At 43.3% G+C, this 13,391-nt stretch overlaps 1 protein-coding gene across 1 annotated transcript; it reads left to right on the forward strand.

Annotated features, from left to right (window-relative positions):
• Nucleotides 1–2,685: 2,685 nt before the first annotated feature.
• LOC133384031 (enhancer of split m7 protein-like) lies at nucleotides 2,686–13,058 on the forward strand. The gene is made up of 4 exons (XM_061625928.1): nucleotides 2,686–2,914; nucleotides 3,367–3,471; nucleotides 10,864–10,942; nucleotides 12,480–13,058. Exons 1-4 carry the CDS (start codon nucleotides 2,801–2,803, stop codon nucleotides 12,776–12,778), a joined length of 597 nt encoding a protein of 198 aa, XP_061481912.1. The 5' UTR covers nucleotides 2,686–2,800; the 3' UTR covers nucleotides 12,779–13,058.
• The last annotated feature ends 333 nt before the right edge of the window (nucleotides 13,059–13,391 follow it).

Genomic DNA, 13,391 nt, shown 5'->3' on the forward strand with positions numbered 1-13,391 from the left:
ACCTGTTCCGGCCCATTTGCACTGGCTACCTATCTGTTTCCGAGCCAGATTCAAGGTGCTGGTTATGACCTATAAAGCCTTACACGGCGTGGGACCGCAATATCTTGTGGAACGCCTCTCCCACTACGAACCTACCCAGTCACTTCGCTCAGCAGCTAAGGCCCTCCTCCGGGTACCAACTCATCAGGAAGCCCGGAGGCCAGTTACTCGATCTAGGGCCTTTTCTGTAGTGGCCCCCGAACTGTGGAATAGCCTCCCTGAAGAAATACGCCTGGCGCCTACGCTTCTATCTTTTCGGCGCCAGGTTAAGACCTGGCTATGCTCCCAGGCATTTTAATGTGTTAACATCTATATTTCTGTTGTTACTTGTTTGTGTTTACTATTGTTTGGTTGTTTTTATTATGATATTTTGTATTTTAATCTTTTTGTACACCGCCCAGAGAGTTATTTGCTATGGGTGGTTTAAAAATGAAACAAATAAATAAAAATAAAAAATAATCCACTGAGATGGCACTCATCCCTGGTAAATCACCATCCTTAGTTTGCCTCTTAGGGAAATGTTGAGAATGCCTTTTAAAACATGGTGTCCATAAGTTCAATAGCTTCCCTTCTCTTCTGCTCACATAAACGACCTCTAATCAGTAACATTTAATATTTGAATTGCAGCTATCCTATAAAAAGAACAGCCAGACCTCCTATGAAATGAGACCTTTAAAAAAAAGGGTTAAAGAAAAGAATCGGTTGAGATCAGCTTGCTAACACAGAGAAGCCCACAGAGAAGGCAAATTACATTTTAACTGCATATTTTGTCCAGCAGGTGGAGAAGAGCTTCCATCAATCTGCTGTACTGGAAGAGGAAGCCCTTAGCATAAGAGCTGGAGTATACAAGAATGTTCCTGTTTTCAGCTGTGAAATGTTGGAGCATAGGAATATTATTCTTTTGCCCCAACACGAATGTCAAAATAACAGCAGTATTTTATTTTTACAAATGAGGCAAAGATTCCAGCCCTAGCAATGTGCTTGAGTTTCAGCTGTTCTTATCAACGCAACCAGATTCACTGCGAGATGAAACACTAACAAGTGCAACGGTGCTTGCTGGCATCACCCTCACATTCCCCGATTCCCACACATGGACGTTGCCATTACCAATCAATGAGGCATCATCAGAAACAGAGAAAACATCATGGAAAGCCATTTCAGATCCTCTTTCTCTCTCTCATGCAGAATGTGCAAGCACACTGCCAGGAAGAGTCTGCAGAACCTGTGCCTAGAAAGTCACAGCAGTCAACCACCACCACAGCCCGGCGGTTAGCAGGCCTGCTTGTAGTTTTTCCTTCCACTTGCCAGAGGAGGGCTCAAGAGCCACCATACTACCAAGGATACAGTGTGCACAAATAATGCCTGCAACACATGATACCGATTAGATACTTGGCTAAAATCTGTGGAATTTTGCATATTAGAGCTTTATAGGAAGAACTGATGGGATGGAGATAACCCTGATGATCCTTTTGGGAATGTGGGTGATACAGCTCCGGGAGCTTTTTCCTAGGGATTTATGTCTGCCTGCCTCCAGTCCTATCCCCCCCCCATTAGACATTTCTTACCAATCACAGTCTTTTGCTTGCTCATGATAGCCACAAGCTAGAAAATTTAGTCCCTGCTGGTTTCTATCTCTCTCCCTCCATTTTACAGTACGTTCACTGATCCTTTGTCTCAGACATTAGCGAACATACACAATTTCCCGGTACTGAGTCAGAACCAATCATTTATGAAGTCCAGAATGGTCTATTATTCTAACACGCAGCAGCTCTTTAAGCCCTCAGCCAAATATCTTTGCAAGACTGTGGAGGGGGGATGAGGGGTGGGCGGAACCAAGTGTGTGGGCTTTCAGACCAAAGCTTGGAAAAGTTACTTTTTTGAACTACAACTCCCATCAGCTTCAGCCAGCATGGCCACTGGATTGGGCTGATGGGAGTTGTAGTTCAAAAAAGTAACTTTGCCAAGCTCTGTTTCAGACTGAGCTAATCTTCAAGAAGACTGAACTCTACTAACTCTGCAGTTTCTGTGTTAGTAAGTGGTAAGTGAATGCAATGGCATTTATTTATTTATTTATTTATTGCGTTTATACCCCGCCTTTTGGGATATTTTATTTTATGCTTATGTTGGTCCAATACTGTCTGCACCATCTGCAGTTTAGAAAAAAGAATGGGTGGTGAAGCACTTTCCCAGTTCCTGTTCCTTACATAAAGAACCCAGTTCAAGAGATGGGGGCTGCCTCACATTCCCCTGGCAACCCTACAAAGCTAGGTAGAGAGTCTCATTGTTCTGTTTGAACAGAGTTGTGTCGGCATTTCAAACTCTCCATCTCTCCCTAAGCACAGTCATCCCCTCACACACACACCCCACCCAGCAAAGCACGCATATACCGTCTGTTGCTCTGATTTCCATCTCAATAGCGTCCTCTCCTCTAACCCTCTCTATTCACCCTCTCCACGCTCTTTATCGCGCCCCCTAAAGGAGCAGCTGGCCAGCCTGACATTAAATCCGCCCTTTTTAAAATTCCCTCCCAGCTCTCTCCTGCCCCGTTCATTGGCCTACAGGGCAGCCTTCTGCAGACTGCACCACTCCTCCCTCAGAAAGACAAATAGACTCCTCTAGCAGTTCATTGGCCACCCCTGTTGAGCGGATGAGGAGGGGGAAATAGGATATGCAGTCAATGTGACAGCTGTGCTGGCGATGCCCTATAAATTAAAGGGAGCGCAGAAGGAGGGAAATTTGAACATATTCTTGGAGGGACAAGATGAACCTTGAGGCAGCAGATAGCAAAACTTCACTGACAACGACAGGAGCATTAAGGGGATGTAGCTGGAGGAAGCCACATCTGGAACAGCCAAAACATTTCGTCTACAAAAAGGTGAGAAGGAGAGAGAGAAAGAGAGAGAGAGAAACGGGCTGGTGAAGGGACTGAGAATGGACTGAGTGTTGCAGGAGTGGCTGCACCAAGAGACAATTGCTTCAAGTGGTGGGTAGCAGAGAGACAAATTTGACCCATGTGAATAGTTTGTAGGATATTCTCCTGTGGAATCCCCATTGAAACAAACAGCTGCACAAGAGAGTAAGGTTGCAGTCTTGTACAACTTCTGTTTCTGTCATTGGGGACTACTCCAGAGAACTTCCCACTAGATTGTGCCCTACATTAATTAGTGGGAAGGGATACTATTTGGATTTTCTGATTCCGGCACCAAAATGTCTTGGGCCAACTTCGGCCAACTGTTCCCTGGTTCTCTTTCCTCATAGTCCTTGCTCAGCATGACAAACAGCTTCCCAGTCAATTCCTCTATTGATGCAGAAATTCCTCATATGCAGATCATCAAACCGCTAATGGAGAAGAAGCGAAGGAATCGAATTGCCCACTTTCTGAACCAGCTGAAGACTCTGTTATTAGATGGTAGCACCCACCATGGAAACAAGGTGAGGACCATACTTGGTGTCTCCCCATCACCATAGTAACATATCCCATTGGAGATGAGAGGACATCCACCTTCAACCTTCCGTGTGTATCTAATGTTATAGGCTTGAATGTCTTTTTCATATTCTGTCTCCCTGTGGATCCCTGGGAAGTGTAGTTGCGTGAGGTGCACTAAAGATGTCAGAGAGAATTCTTAGCACTCTCATCAAACTACAAATTCCCAAAATTATCTTGGGGAAGCTGTGACAGTTAAATCAGTACAGCACTGAGATAGGTTTGTGGTGTAGATATAAGTTTCTCCTATTCTGCCCTGCCAACCAGCACTTACACAAGAAGATCTTAAAGCTTTCGAATTCTGAGGACAACAAAATCTGCCGGCTGTATCGTGCAATGAATTGCAAAACCAAAGGGCCGCAGTTTGAATCCTAGACTGCAGGATTCACAACACACCCATAAAGCAGGTGGAAGGTAAGTGGGTAAGGAAGATAGGAAGACTCATCTGGCACTTGTCTTCTACTCTTGCCCTGCATTGAAACTACAGTTTGAAAGAAAAGTTACAGTAAAATAAAATGCCATGTACCTGCTGTGAGTAGCTGGAAGATCGTCTCATTTCATTCCGAATCGTGAGTCATCACACTAGAAAACTTAAAAGAACCCTGAGAATTGTAGTTCTGTGGTGTGTGCAGAGATATATATTTTTAAAAAAATATCCCTATTTCTTAAAGAATTGAAACCTCTCTTTGACTTTTTGTGGAAAGAATAAAGTAATGTTTATGAGATTTGATGATTAATTAAGATAACTACTGGAGGAAAGTGATTTTATAATATGATTTAAGAGACAGGATTGTTATATATTGTAGATCTATAACTGATTTGATATGTGACAAATGGGAAGTCAACATTTTATTTTTTTTGTTTAATCTTTTTTGTTTTGTTTTGTTTTTTGTCTTTGAATGTTTTATGATTTTGTTTTCTATGTTTTATGAAAATTTGAATAAAAATTATTGTAAAAAAAAAAATATCCCTAGATATCCCTAGCCTCTTAATAAAACAACCATTCCCATAGTGCTTCTGTAGGGGACTGTGAAATTTAAACTGATTTCCTTTTGTAGTGCAGATGTGGCAAAGTTCACTGAATTATCAGCTGCCCCTCTTTCTTTCTTTCTTTCTTTCTTTCTTTCTTTCTTTCTCTCTTTCTCTCTTTCTCTCTTTCTCTCTTTCTCTCTTTCTTTCTTGTTTATTTAGAATATATTTCTGTACCACAATTCTTTAAACAAATCAAAGCAGTTTACAACATATATATACAATAAAACCATATGAAAAATTAAAATCAGAAATCAACTATAGCAGAAGGGTATCTTTTCAACTGCCTGCATAAGCCTGGTGACACAGAAAATTTTTCAGCAGGCATTTAAAAGTCAGAATAGAGATGCCTGTTGAATCTCTGTTGGCAGAGCACAGGACTGGGCTGATGACTCTAAAGGCTCAGTTTCTTCTTGTTGTCAAATGAGACTCGCCAACTTGAGGCATGATGAATGATGTTGCTGCAGATGAACTCAGTGATCAAGCTGGGACATAAGGGTTCAAATGGTCCCTGGACCTAAGTTGCTCAGGGCTTTGTAAATTAGTACAAGGACCTTGAGCCTGGCTTAGTAGTAGAGGGGCAGCCAGTGCAGATGTCTTAAGAATGGTGTCACATGTTGACAGCCATGTGCTGTCATCAGCAGTCTGGCCGCTGCATTCTGCAACTGCTGGAGCTTCCGAACCAGACCCAAGGGCAGCCCCACATAGAGTTCATTGCAGTAATCCAGCTTTGAGGTTCCCCATCCAGGAACAGCTGTAGCTGACGAACCAGACAAAGCTGGTAAAAGGCACTCCTTGCCACAAAGGACACTTCAGCTTCTAGTAGTAGTATACTTTATTGCAAAGCCAAAGGCCATCGCATAACCAACACACAATCCATTTTAAAAGGATAAACACCAATAATACATATAAAACTAAAATTCCAATACGATCCATTTAAAATTAGCAAGAGAATAAAACTTAATGGCCGGGGACCACACTTGGAATCAATTAAATGCTAAAAGGCCTGGTCTGTGCGAGAATAAAATAACTGCCCGGAGTCCCCTCAACGATCAATCCTGAATATGTTTTGCACGGATTTTTTGGGCTGCCAGTGCAAAAAGGGACACCCTATGCGTTATAGAGGCGTCCATGTCTGACATCAGATCGTGTATTTTTTCATAGTCTAGAGCCAGGTGCGAGTGTGACAACAGCCCTGTCAAGTACTTTGCACGAGGGTGCGAATAAATGGGGCAGGTCAACAGATAATGAGGTAGATCTTCTACCTCCGGAACTCCGCAGATGCAAAGTCGCTGGGACCATGGCATCCGAGAGTGGCGGCCATCCCTCACCGAGTTTGGCATGGTGTTAAAACGAAGTGCCGTGAATGCCAGCCTAAGGTTTACAGGGATAGGCTGGGCCAGGTATGATGCTCTGGCGTGATCGTGCTTAAAAACCCAGTACCATTTGGAGAATTTAGAATTAATTATAGTCAATCTATCTAAATAGGCACAGTGTCGATAAATTGCATCATGAAGACTCATTTTATTAGTTAAAGAGAAGAGGGCCTGTGGCGAGATGTGATAGAGTTGGTATAGACTATCAATTTGTGCGTTCCACGACCCAACACATGAGGCCTGGCCAAAACATAGATTGAGTATTAACTTGGCTGGTGCGCCGTTTATAGATCTCCAGAAGTTAATAAGGGTATAGTGTATACAGGCTCTGAGCGGTGGAAGGCCCATCTCTGCTCGTAGCAGCGCTGCTGGGGTGCCTGGAGGCAAAGACAGAATTCTTCTCAGGAAGCTATTTTGTATAACCTCTAAACTGGCAATATGGGTTTCTTCCCAGCCCCACACTGCCGCACCATACGTGATCTGAGGGATAACCTTACTTCGAAAATTTTTTAGGGTGGGGTCAATTAAATTGCCACCTGCAGTGCAATAGAATCTAAGTATGGTCCCGCTTGTTCTTAGTGCTGACGCTTTGGTTCTTTCTATATGCTTTTTCCAAGAAAGGTTGTCTGAAAAATATATGCCCAGGTATTTGAAGACTCTGCAAGTTCAAGCTGGTAGCCGGCTATTGACCATTTATAGTTAAGGTGCCTTTTACCAAAGACCAATACCTTTGTCTTACCATAGTTGATCTGCAAATTTTCTTTAGCACAATAGTCATCAAGGCTCTGTAATAACCTCCTTAAACCATTGCGGGTGATAGAGAGTAAAATCATATCGTCCGCATATAGGAGTATAGAGATTTTCCTACTTCCAATGGAGGGAGGAAAGAAGGCTGGACCGGATAACGCAGGGACTATACCGTTCAGGTAAAGATTAAAAAGTAGGGGAGCCAAAAGACAACCCTGTTTTACTCCTTTATTTACAGCAATGGGATCTGTTAATGAGCCAGAAATTCCTACCTTTACTCGTGCATTAGTGTTGGAGTGGAGTTCTCTTAGCAAAAACAAGAGACGCCTATCAATATTTGAGTTGGCCAACTTAGTCCACAAAAGATTTCTATCTATGGAATCAAATGCTGCTGACAGGTCAACAAATGCAACATATAAATGTTTAGTGGGCCCAGCAATGCATTGTTTAGCTAAGTAGTGAAGAGTCAGGCAGTGATCAATGGGGCTCATGCCTTTCCTAAACCCAGCTTGTTCCGGGAAAATAATTTGATTTTCGAGTTCCCAGTTCTCTAGCTTGTGTAAGAGATATTTACTGTAAAGCTTAGCACCAATGTTTAGGAGTCTAATTGGACGGTAGTTCATAGGGTCCCGCTTGTCACCGTGTTTATAGATAGGAAGGACTATGCTCTGTCTCCAGTCTTCTGGGAGGACACCGGAACGATTAATTTGAGTAAATAACTTAGCCAAAACAGGGGCCCACCAGTCAGGAAAGTTTTTAAATAGTTCAGGGGGCATCATGTCCTCCCCTGGGGCTTTGCCAGTTCTTAGAGATGAAATAAGAGATTTAATTTGGATTGGTGTAACCGGGGGCCAATGGGGAATGTTCTTTACTTCAGTAATAGAGAGGGACTCATTATTTACTGGGAGAGATGTATAAAGATTACTGAAATGGGAATGCCAGGCGGCTGCTGGTATTTGGCCTAATATTAAATGCCTGGTTGCACCCATGCCAGAAGCAACAAGGTCCCAAAACAGGCCCTCCTTTCTTTCAACCACCGCCAAACCTAATTGTTGCCATTGAGATTCCGCAAATGCTGCCTTTTTTTGTTTTAATAGTAACTTATATGCGGATCTCATGTTCACATAGAGGTCATGGAAGTGGTTCTCCGGGTTTCTAGATGCCTGCCGGCAATAGGCCCTCAACTTTCTCTTGGCGGACTTACATTCTTGGTCAAACCAAGTATTACTAAATCGCCGGTTGGCTGTGTATTGTTTTTTCTGGACCAGCCTAGGTTTTAGGTGAGACAGGATAAACTGATAGGCCTTCAAGGCATCTGCCTCAGAGTTCATAACTCCTTGACGAAGGGATTGGAAGATATTGCCATCAAGAAGTTGTGTAATAGAGAAACACAGGTCAATAGACCAGTGAATTCTCCGTTCCACCACTAGTGCCCTCTCTATGTTCAGCAAAGGTTGGGGAGGAATCGGGTACAAAAGGCAGAGCTTGGAAAAGTTACTTTTTTTGAACTACAACTCCCATCAGCCCCAGCCAGTATGGCCACAGGATTGGGCTGATGGGAGTTGTAGTTCAAAAAAGTAACTTTTCCAAGCTCTGAAAAAGGTTCACGTTGAGCAAGAGTGGAAAGTGATCGCTCTCCACCCTGTTATCGACATCGAACCCAAGGACATCTTGGAGCAAAACATGGGAAACTAGCATAAAATCAATTGTACTGGCACCCCGGTTGGTTAAGAAAGTAAAGGAGCCCTTAGACGCGTCCACAACAGAGCCATTCAAAATCTCAAGGTGGTGTAAATGCGAAAGCTCAACCAAGCGCCTACCCTGCTTACTGGTCTTTTTGTCCTGAAAAACCCTATAGAACATAGGAGCCTGAGGGGCAGGCCCCCAATTTGTAGAGGCCTCACCATTTGGCCATAAATCACCCAATCTAGCATTAAAATCTCCACAAAGCAACAGTCTAGCATTGGGGAATTGGGACTCCAACTGCGCCAGAGTTACTGACAGCTGGCCCCATATGGTGTTATAGCCCAAGAACTTATCTAGAGAAGGGGGGAAATATACATTAATGCAGATTAAGAGACCTGTGGATTTGCCCATGATCTCAGGATCTGTATGTATTGTGAAAAATTGTTAGGTAGCTGCTGAACCTCAACTATCAAGTCCACTGAGATAAAGATGGTAAGCCCCCCACTACCACGGCCTTTTAATTTCTGTTTTACGGCAGGGCTGGAGAAAGCACGGTAACCACGTAAAAACAGTAATTCTGATTTAACAGCCCAAGTTTCTTGGAGACAAAGAATCTTAAATTTTTGAAGATAATCAACAAAGTCCGCATCATGTAGCTTGTTCTCCCAACCCATGATGTTCCACGATAGGATGGATAATTGTCAAGCTGGGGAAATTGAGTCGAAAGCTTTGGGATCACAGACACAGCCATTGGCATTGACAGGTGGCTCAATAGGGGTTGAGGCGTGTGAGCTTTTCCCCCTTACTGCTAGCTCTGACTCCTGAAGGTTTGTAATGCAGTTTAATTGGGTCTTCGCAGAGACAGTAATTACCTCCAACGGAACCTGGGAAGTAGATCTTGATGTACTTTTCTTCGGAGGGGAACTTTCATGCAAACCCAGCTCTGCCTCCTCAAGGAACCTCATCCTAAGCCAGTAGCCTGGAGACGTAGGTTTCATGTTTCTAGCTATGTTGCTGTATATATAAGTAGTCTCAGGAAGTGAAAGAGATGTATCCAGGAGTACTCCCAAGCTACACACCTGCTCCTTCAGAGGGAGAGCAACCCCATCCAGAACAGGTAACTTGCCTGTATCCTGGACATGGGAACTACCCACCCAATGAGCCTCCATCTTCCCAAGATTCAAGCACAGTTTATTGGCCCTCATCCAGTCTACCACTGCATTCAGAGGCTGATCCAGAGCTTTCAGAGCATCTCCTGATTCAGATGGTATAGAGAAACAGAGTTATGTGTCATTGGCATACTGATGATATCTTGCTCCAGAACGCCTAATGATTGCTCCCAATGGCTTCATATAGATGTTCAATAGCACTGGGGAAAGCATAGTACCCTGTGGAACCCCATAGCACACAAGAGGAGTACTCACCCAGTGCTGAATACAGCCCTGTAGGTAAGAACAGAGCCACAGAAATATGATGCCCCTGATACCCATCCCATTGAGCTGGTCCAGGATACCATGGTCAATGGTATGAAAAGCTGCTGAGAGACTGAACAGAAATAACAGAGTTGCTCTCCCTGTCTCTCTCATTATAAAGATCATCCATCAGGGTAACCAAGGCTGATTCAGCTCCGAATCCGGGTTTGAACTCAGCTTGTAGTGGATCTATGTCATCAGTCATCCAGGAATGCCCTGCAGTTGTTCCTCAACCACTTTCTCCACCACCTTTGTTGAGAAAGTGGTGCTGACAACTAGTCTAAATTTAGTTATTACACTCCATTGGGTCCAGAATGGGCTTTTTAAGAAGTGGACTCACCAATGCCACTTTAAGGGCAGCAGGCAACACTCTGTCACACAGAGAGGTGTTTACCGTACTTATGACCCATTCAATCACCCCACTCTGGCTAGTTTTAATAAGCCTGGCTTGCAAACTATTTTGCCCACCGACCACTTGAAAATTGCTGAGGGTCTTGGCGGACCACTTCATGATTTTTCTGCCTGCTATAACAACTGTAATGCACAGTGCTGGATGGTTTTTAATTGTATTGTTATTGCTTCTTTTATTTCATATATTGCATTTACTGTATGACAATTTGCATTCAATGGAACTCAGATTGTAGTTCAATAAAATACAATATAAGAAATAAGAGAAGCAATAAAAATGTAATCAAAAATCAATATGAACTGTTAATGCAGACGTGCCATGGACCACCTGAGTGAAGCTTGCAGACCATTGGTGGTCCATGGACCACAGTTTGAGAAGTGGTCGGGCGCATCACTGCAAGCATTCTGTCCACATCACCAGGCTGCATTAACCGGAACTGATCCTACAACACTTGGGTCGATGTTGTGCACCTTGGCTAGCACTGCCACAATGGCAGCAATTGTTCAGTTAAGAGTGTTTTCTGTTCTTGTCATTCCTAAGCCTCTTCTTTCTCCCTCCTGCCATACTCACATCCGTCCAGATGCAAGCCAATCTGTAGTAACTCCCTTTTTCTCCCATAAGCCTCTGCCTAATTCTCGCATGGACAAGGCAACTCTTCTGGAAATGACAGTGCAGCGGATCCAAACATTGCAGTTAGCAGGTGAGAGTTGTAGATGGGAATGGCTTATTTCTATATTCCATAGCAAAGACAGATAACATGAAGTCCCTCGTGTAGAAGGTTATGTTTTAGACAGGAAAAGTCTCCCATCTGGCTGCGTGTGAAACTTGCTCTGCTTTCACCTCTGATGGAGGCAAGCGATTAAAATGTTGGACATCAAGAAACTGAAAGAAGTTGTGGGCTCTACTGCTTTCTCAACTAGGAAAAAGAGAGCAGAAGGAGCAGCCTATATGAAGCTTGATGGTCTCTCTTTTTGAGAGCGGAGACTGGAGAATCCTAGGGCTGCTGGCCTTTGACAGAAACATGTTTAAATATGTGCACATCTAAGATTGCTGAGTTTAAATGGCCAAGATTCAAAACTGCAGTTAGGTGTGCCAGTTTAAAACTGGCCAGGTGACAACTCTTTAAGCCGAGGCGGCTAGCCTGTGGCCCACCAGGTGCAGCGCTTGGAAAAGTTACTTTTTTGAACTACAACTCCCATCAGCCCCAGCCAGCATGCGCTGGCTGGGGCTGATGGGAGTTGTAGTTCAAAAAAAGTAACTTTTCCAAGCTCTGACAGGTGTTAGTGAACTACAGCTCCCATCATCTCTGTGCTGGCTGCAGCTGATGGGAATTGGAGTCCAACAACATCTAGAAAACTGCATAGGTTAGCCACCCCTGCCTTAAAGGATGCGTGGGTGAGTAAGTTTGTATATATGAGCATATGAGTAAGGTAGTGCATCTTCTGGGCTTTACAAGAGAAGACCCATATGAGTAGACTTAGAATACTTTACAGTAAATGAAGGCCATGGTTCATTCACATTTTGAAATTTTCTTAATCTTGGGCACATTTACATTTACACATTTCCTAACGTTTAGTTTTTAAAATTAACATTAAAAACAACCAGACTATATTAGCATTGTGCAGGTGGCCCTCCTGAGTAGTTCTTTTATCCAAACTGTACTGATTTTATTTTACAAAATGCATATACTGCTTGATTGTAACAAAACCTCTAGGTGGATTACAAATAAAACCATTCAAATTATCAATAAAAGAAAGGTAAAAACAGGTGTTTCAAACATGCAAAAGAGAGTTAAAATTAACTATAAGCTAAAACGAAATTAAAACATATGTCAACTTCTACTTATCTGGATAGGCTTGCCTACACAAACATGTTTTAAGCAGGCCCTGAAAAAAGTACAATGAAGGCATCTACCTGATGTCAGGAGGTAGGGAGTTGCAAAGTGTAGGCGCTGGAACGAGTATTATGTGGCACTTGTAACAGTGCCAGTTCTGCAGATCAAAGCAGTTGAGTGGACACATATGAGGCAAGGCAATCCCGGCAGTAAACTGGTCCCAAGCTGTTAAGGGCTTTATACGCTAATAGAAACACCTTGAACTAGGCCTGGCAGCAAATTGACAACCAGCGCACATCTCTGTGTAGAGGTGCTATGCATGTTAGATGGATGTCTCTTTTGGCTTTCTCCATTCATAAGATTTTTTTAAAGTGTTCTTTGTATGTCCTCTTTCTCCCCACAGTGGCAGAGGACAGGGGCTTTCATACAGGATATGCATACTGTGCATCTCTTGTTCAAGCCTTTCTCATCTCAGAGACACACCACTATCTAGATGCTCCCAGTCACTCAAACTCTTCATCCAGACCCACCTCTGAGACCCCCTCACTGGCAACTCCATCAGCATCTAATCTGGAAAAGTTCTCCAGATGGAGTGAAAGGTGTCTGGCTTCTCCTGGCTTTAGACGTTTTGAAGAATCAGTCTCTTCTGGGATACTGAACAGAACAGGGCCCCAAGTATTCTGGAGACCCTGGTCTACCTGAACCTCTTTTACCTTATACATGAGGAAGGGGGAGCAGAAAGAATCCGACTACTGGAGCTGCTAATTTGTTTGGCATTGGGAAAATATTTTTAGGAAATTTTGCGTACCTGTTTTGTCCCCTAGTTCTTCAGATCCATTTCCTGTTGTGTACATAAGCTGGTTTTTCTGTGCTTCTTTGTGTGGTTCTGTATCTCACCGTCTTTGCTTTGCTCATGTATGTTATGTATAAAAGTTTGTAGAAACAAAAAATATTTGTAAATAAATTATTCAAAATTGCACAATGGTGTAAGAGTTTCCAATAACGACAGCGTTTGACCTTCTCCTAAGTGGGTCAAAAGGGTCACCAAAACCACCAGAATGCAATCTTTTGGGGCGTTTTGGAGGAGCTTTGCAAGGCCATTGATATGGAGGATGCAAGAGGCACCCACGAATGCCTTCCCAATATTCCACATTTCCTTTGACTCTGGAATATAGTTTTTGCTTCCCATCATTAAGCCCAGACAATACGCAAGGTTCCAATGCAAATCTCCCACAACGGGGATACAAAAAGTTTGGACAAGCCAGTGATTGAGGAGAAGGGAGGGGGGGAGAGAATATTAGGAAGCATAAAGCCC

Source organism: Rhineura floridana, chromosome 1 (genome assembly GCF_030035675.1).
Source record: "Rhineura floridana isolate rRhiFlo1 chromosome 1, rRhiFlo1.hap2, whole genome shotgun sequence".
Taxonomy (NCBI): domain Eukaryota; kingdom Metazoa; phylum Chordata; class Lepidosauria; order Squamata; family Rhineuridae; genus Rhineura; species Rhineura floridana.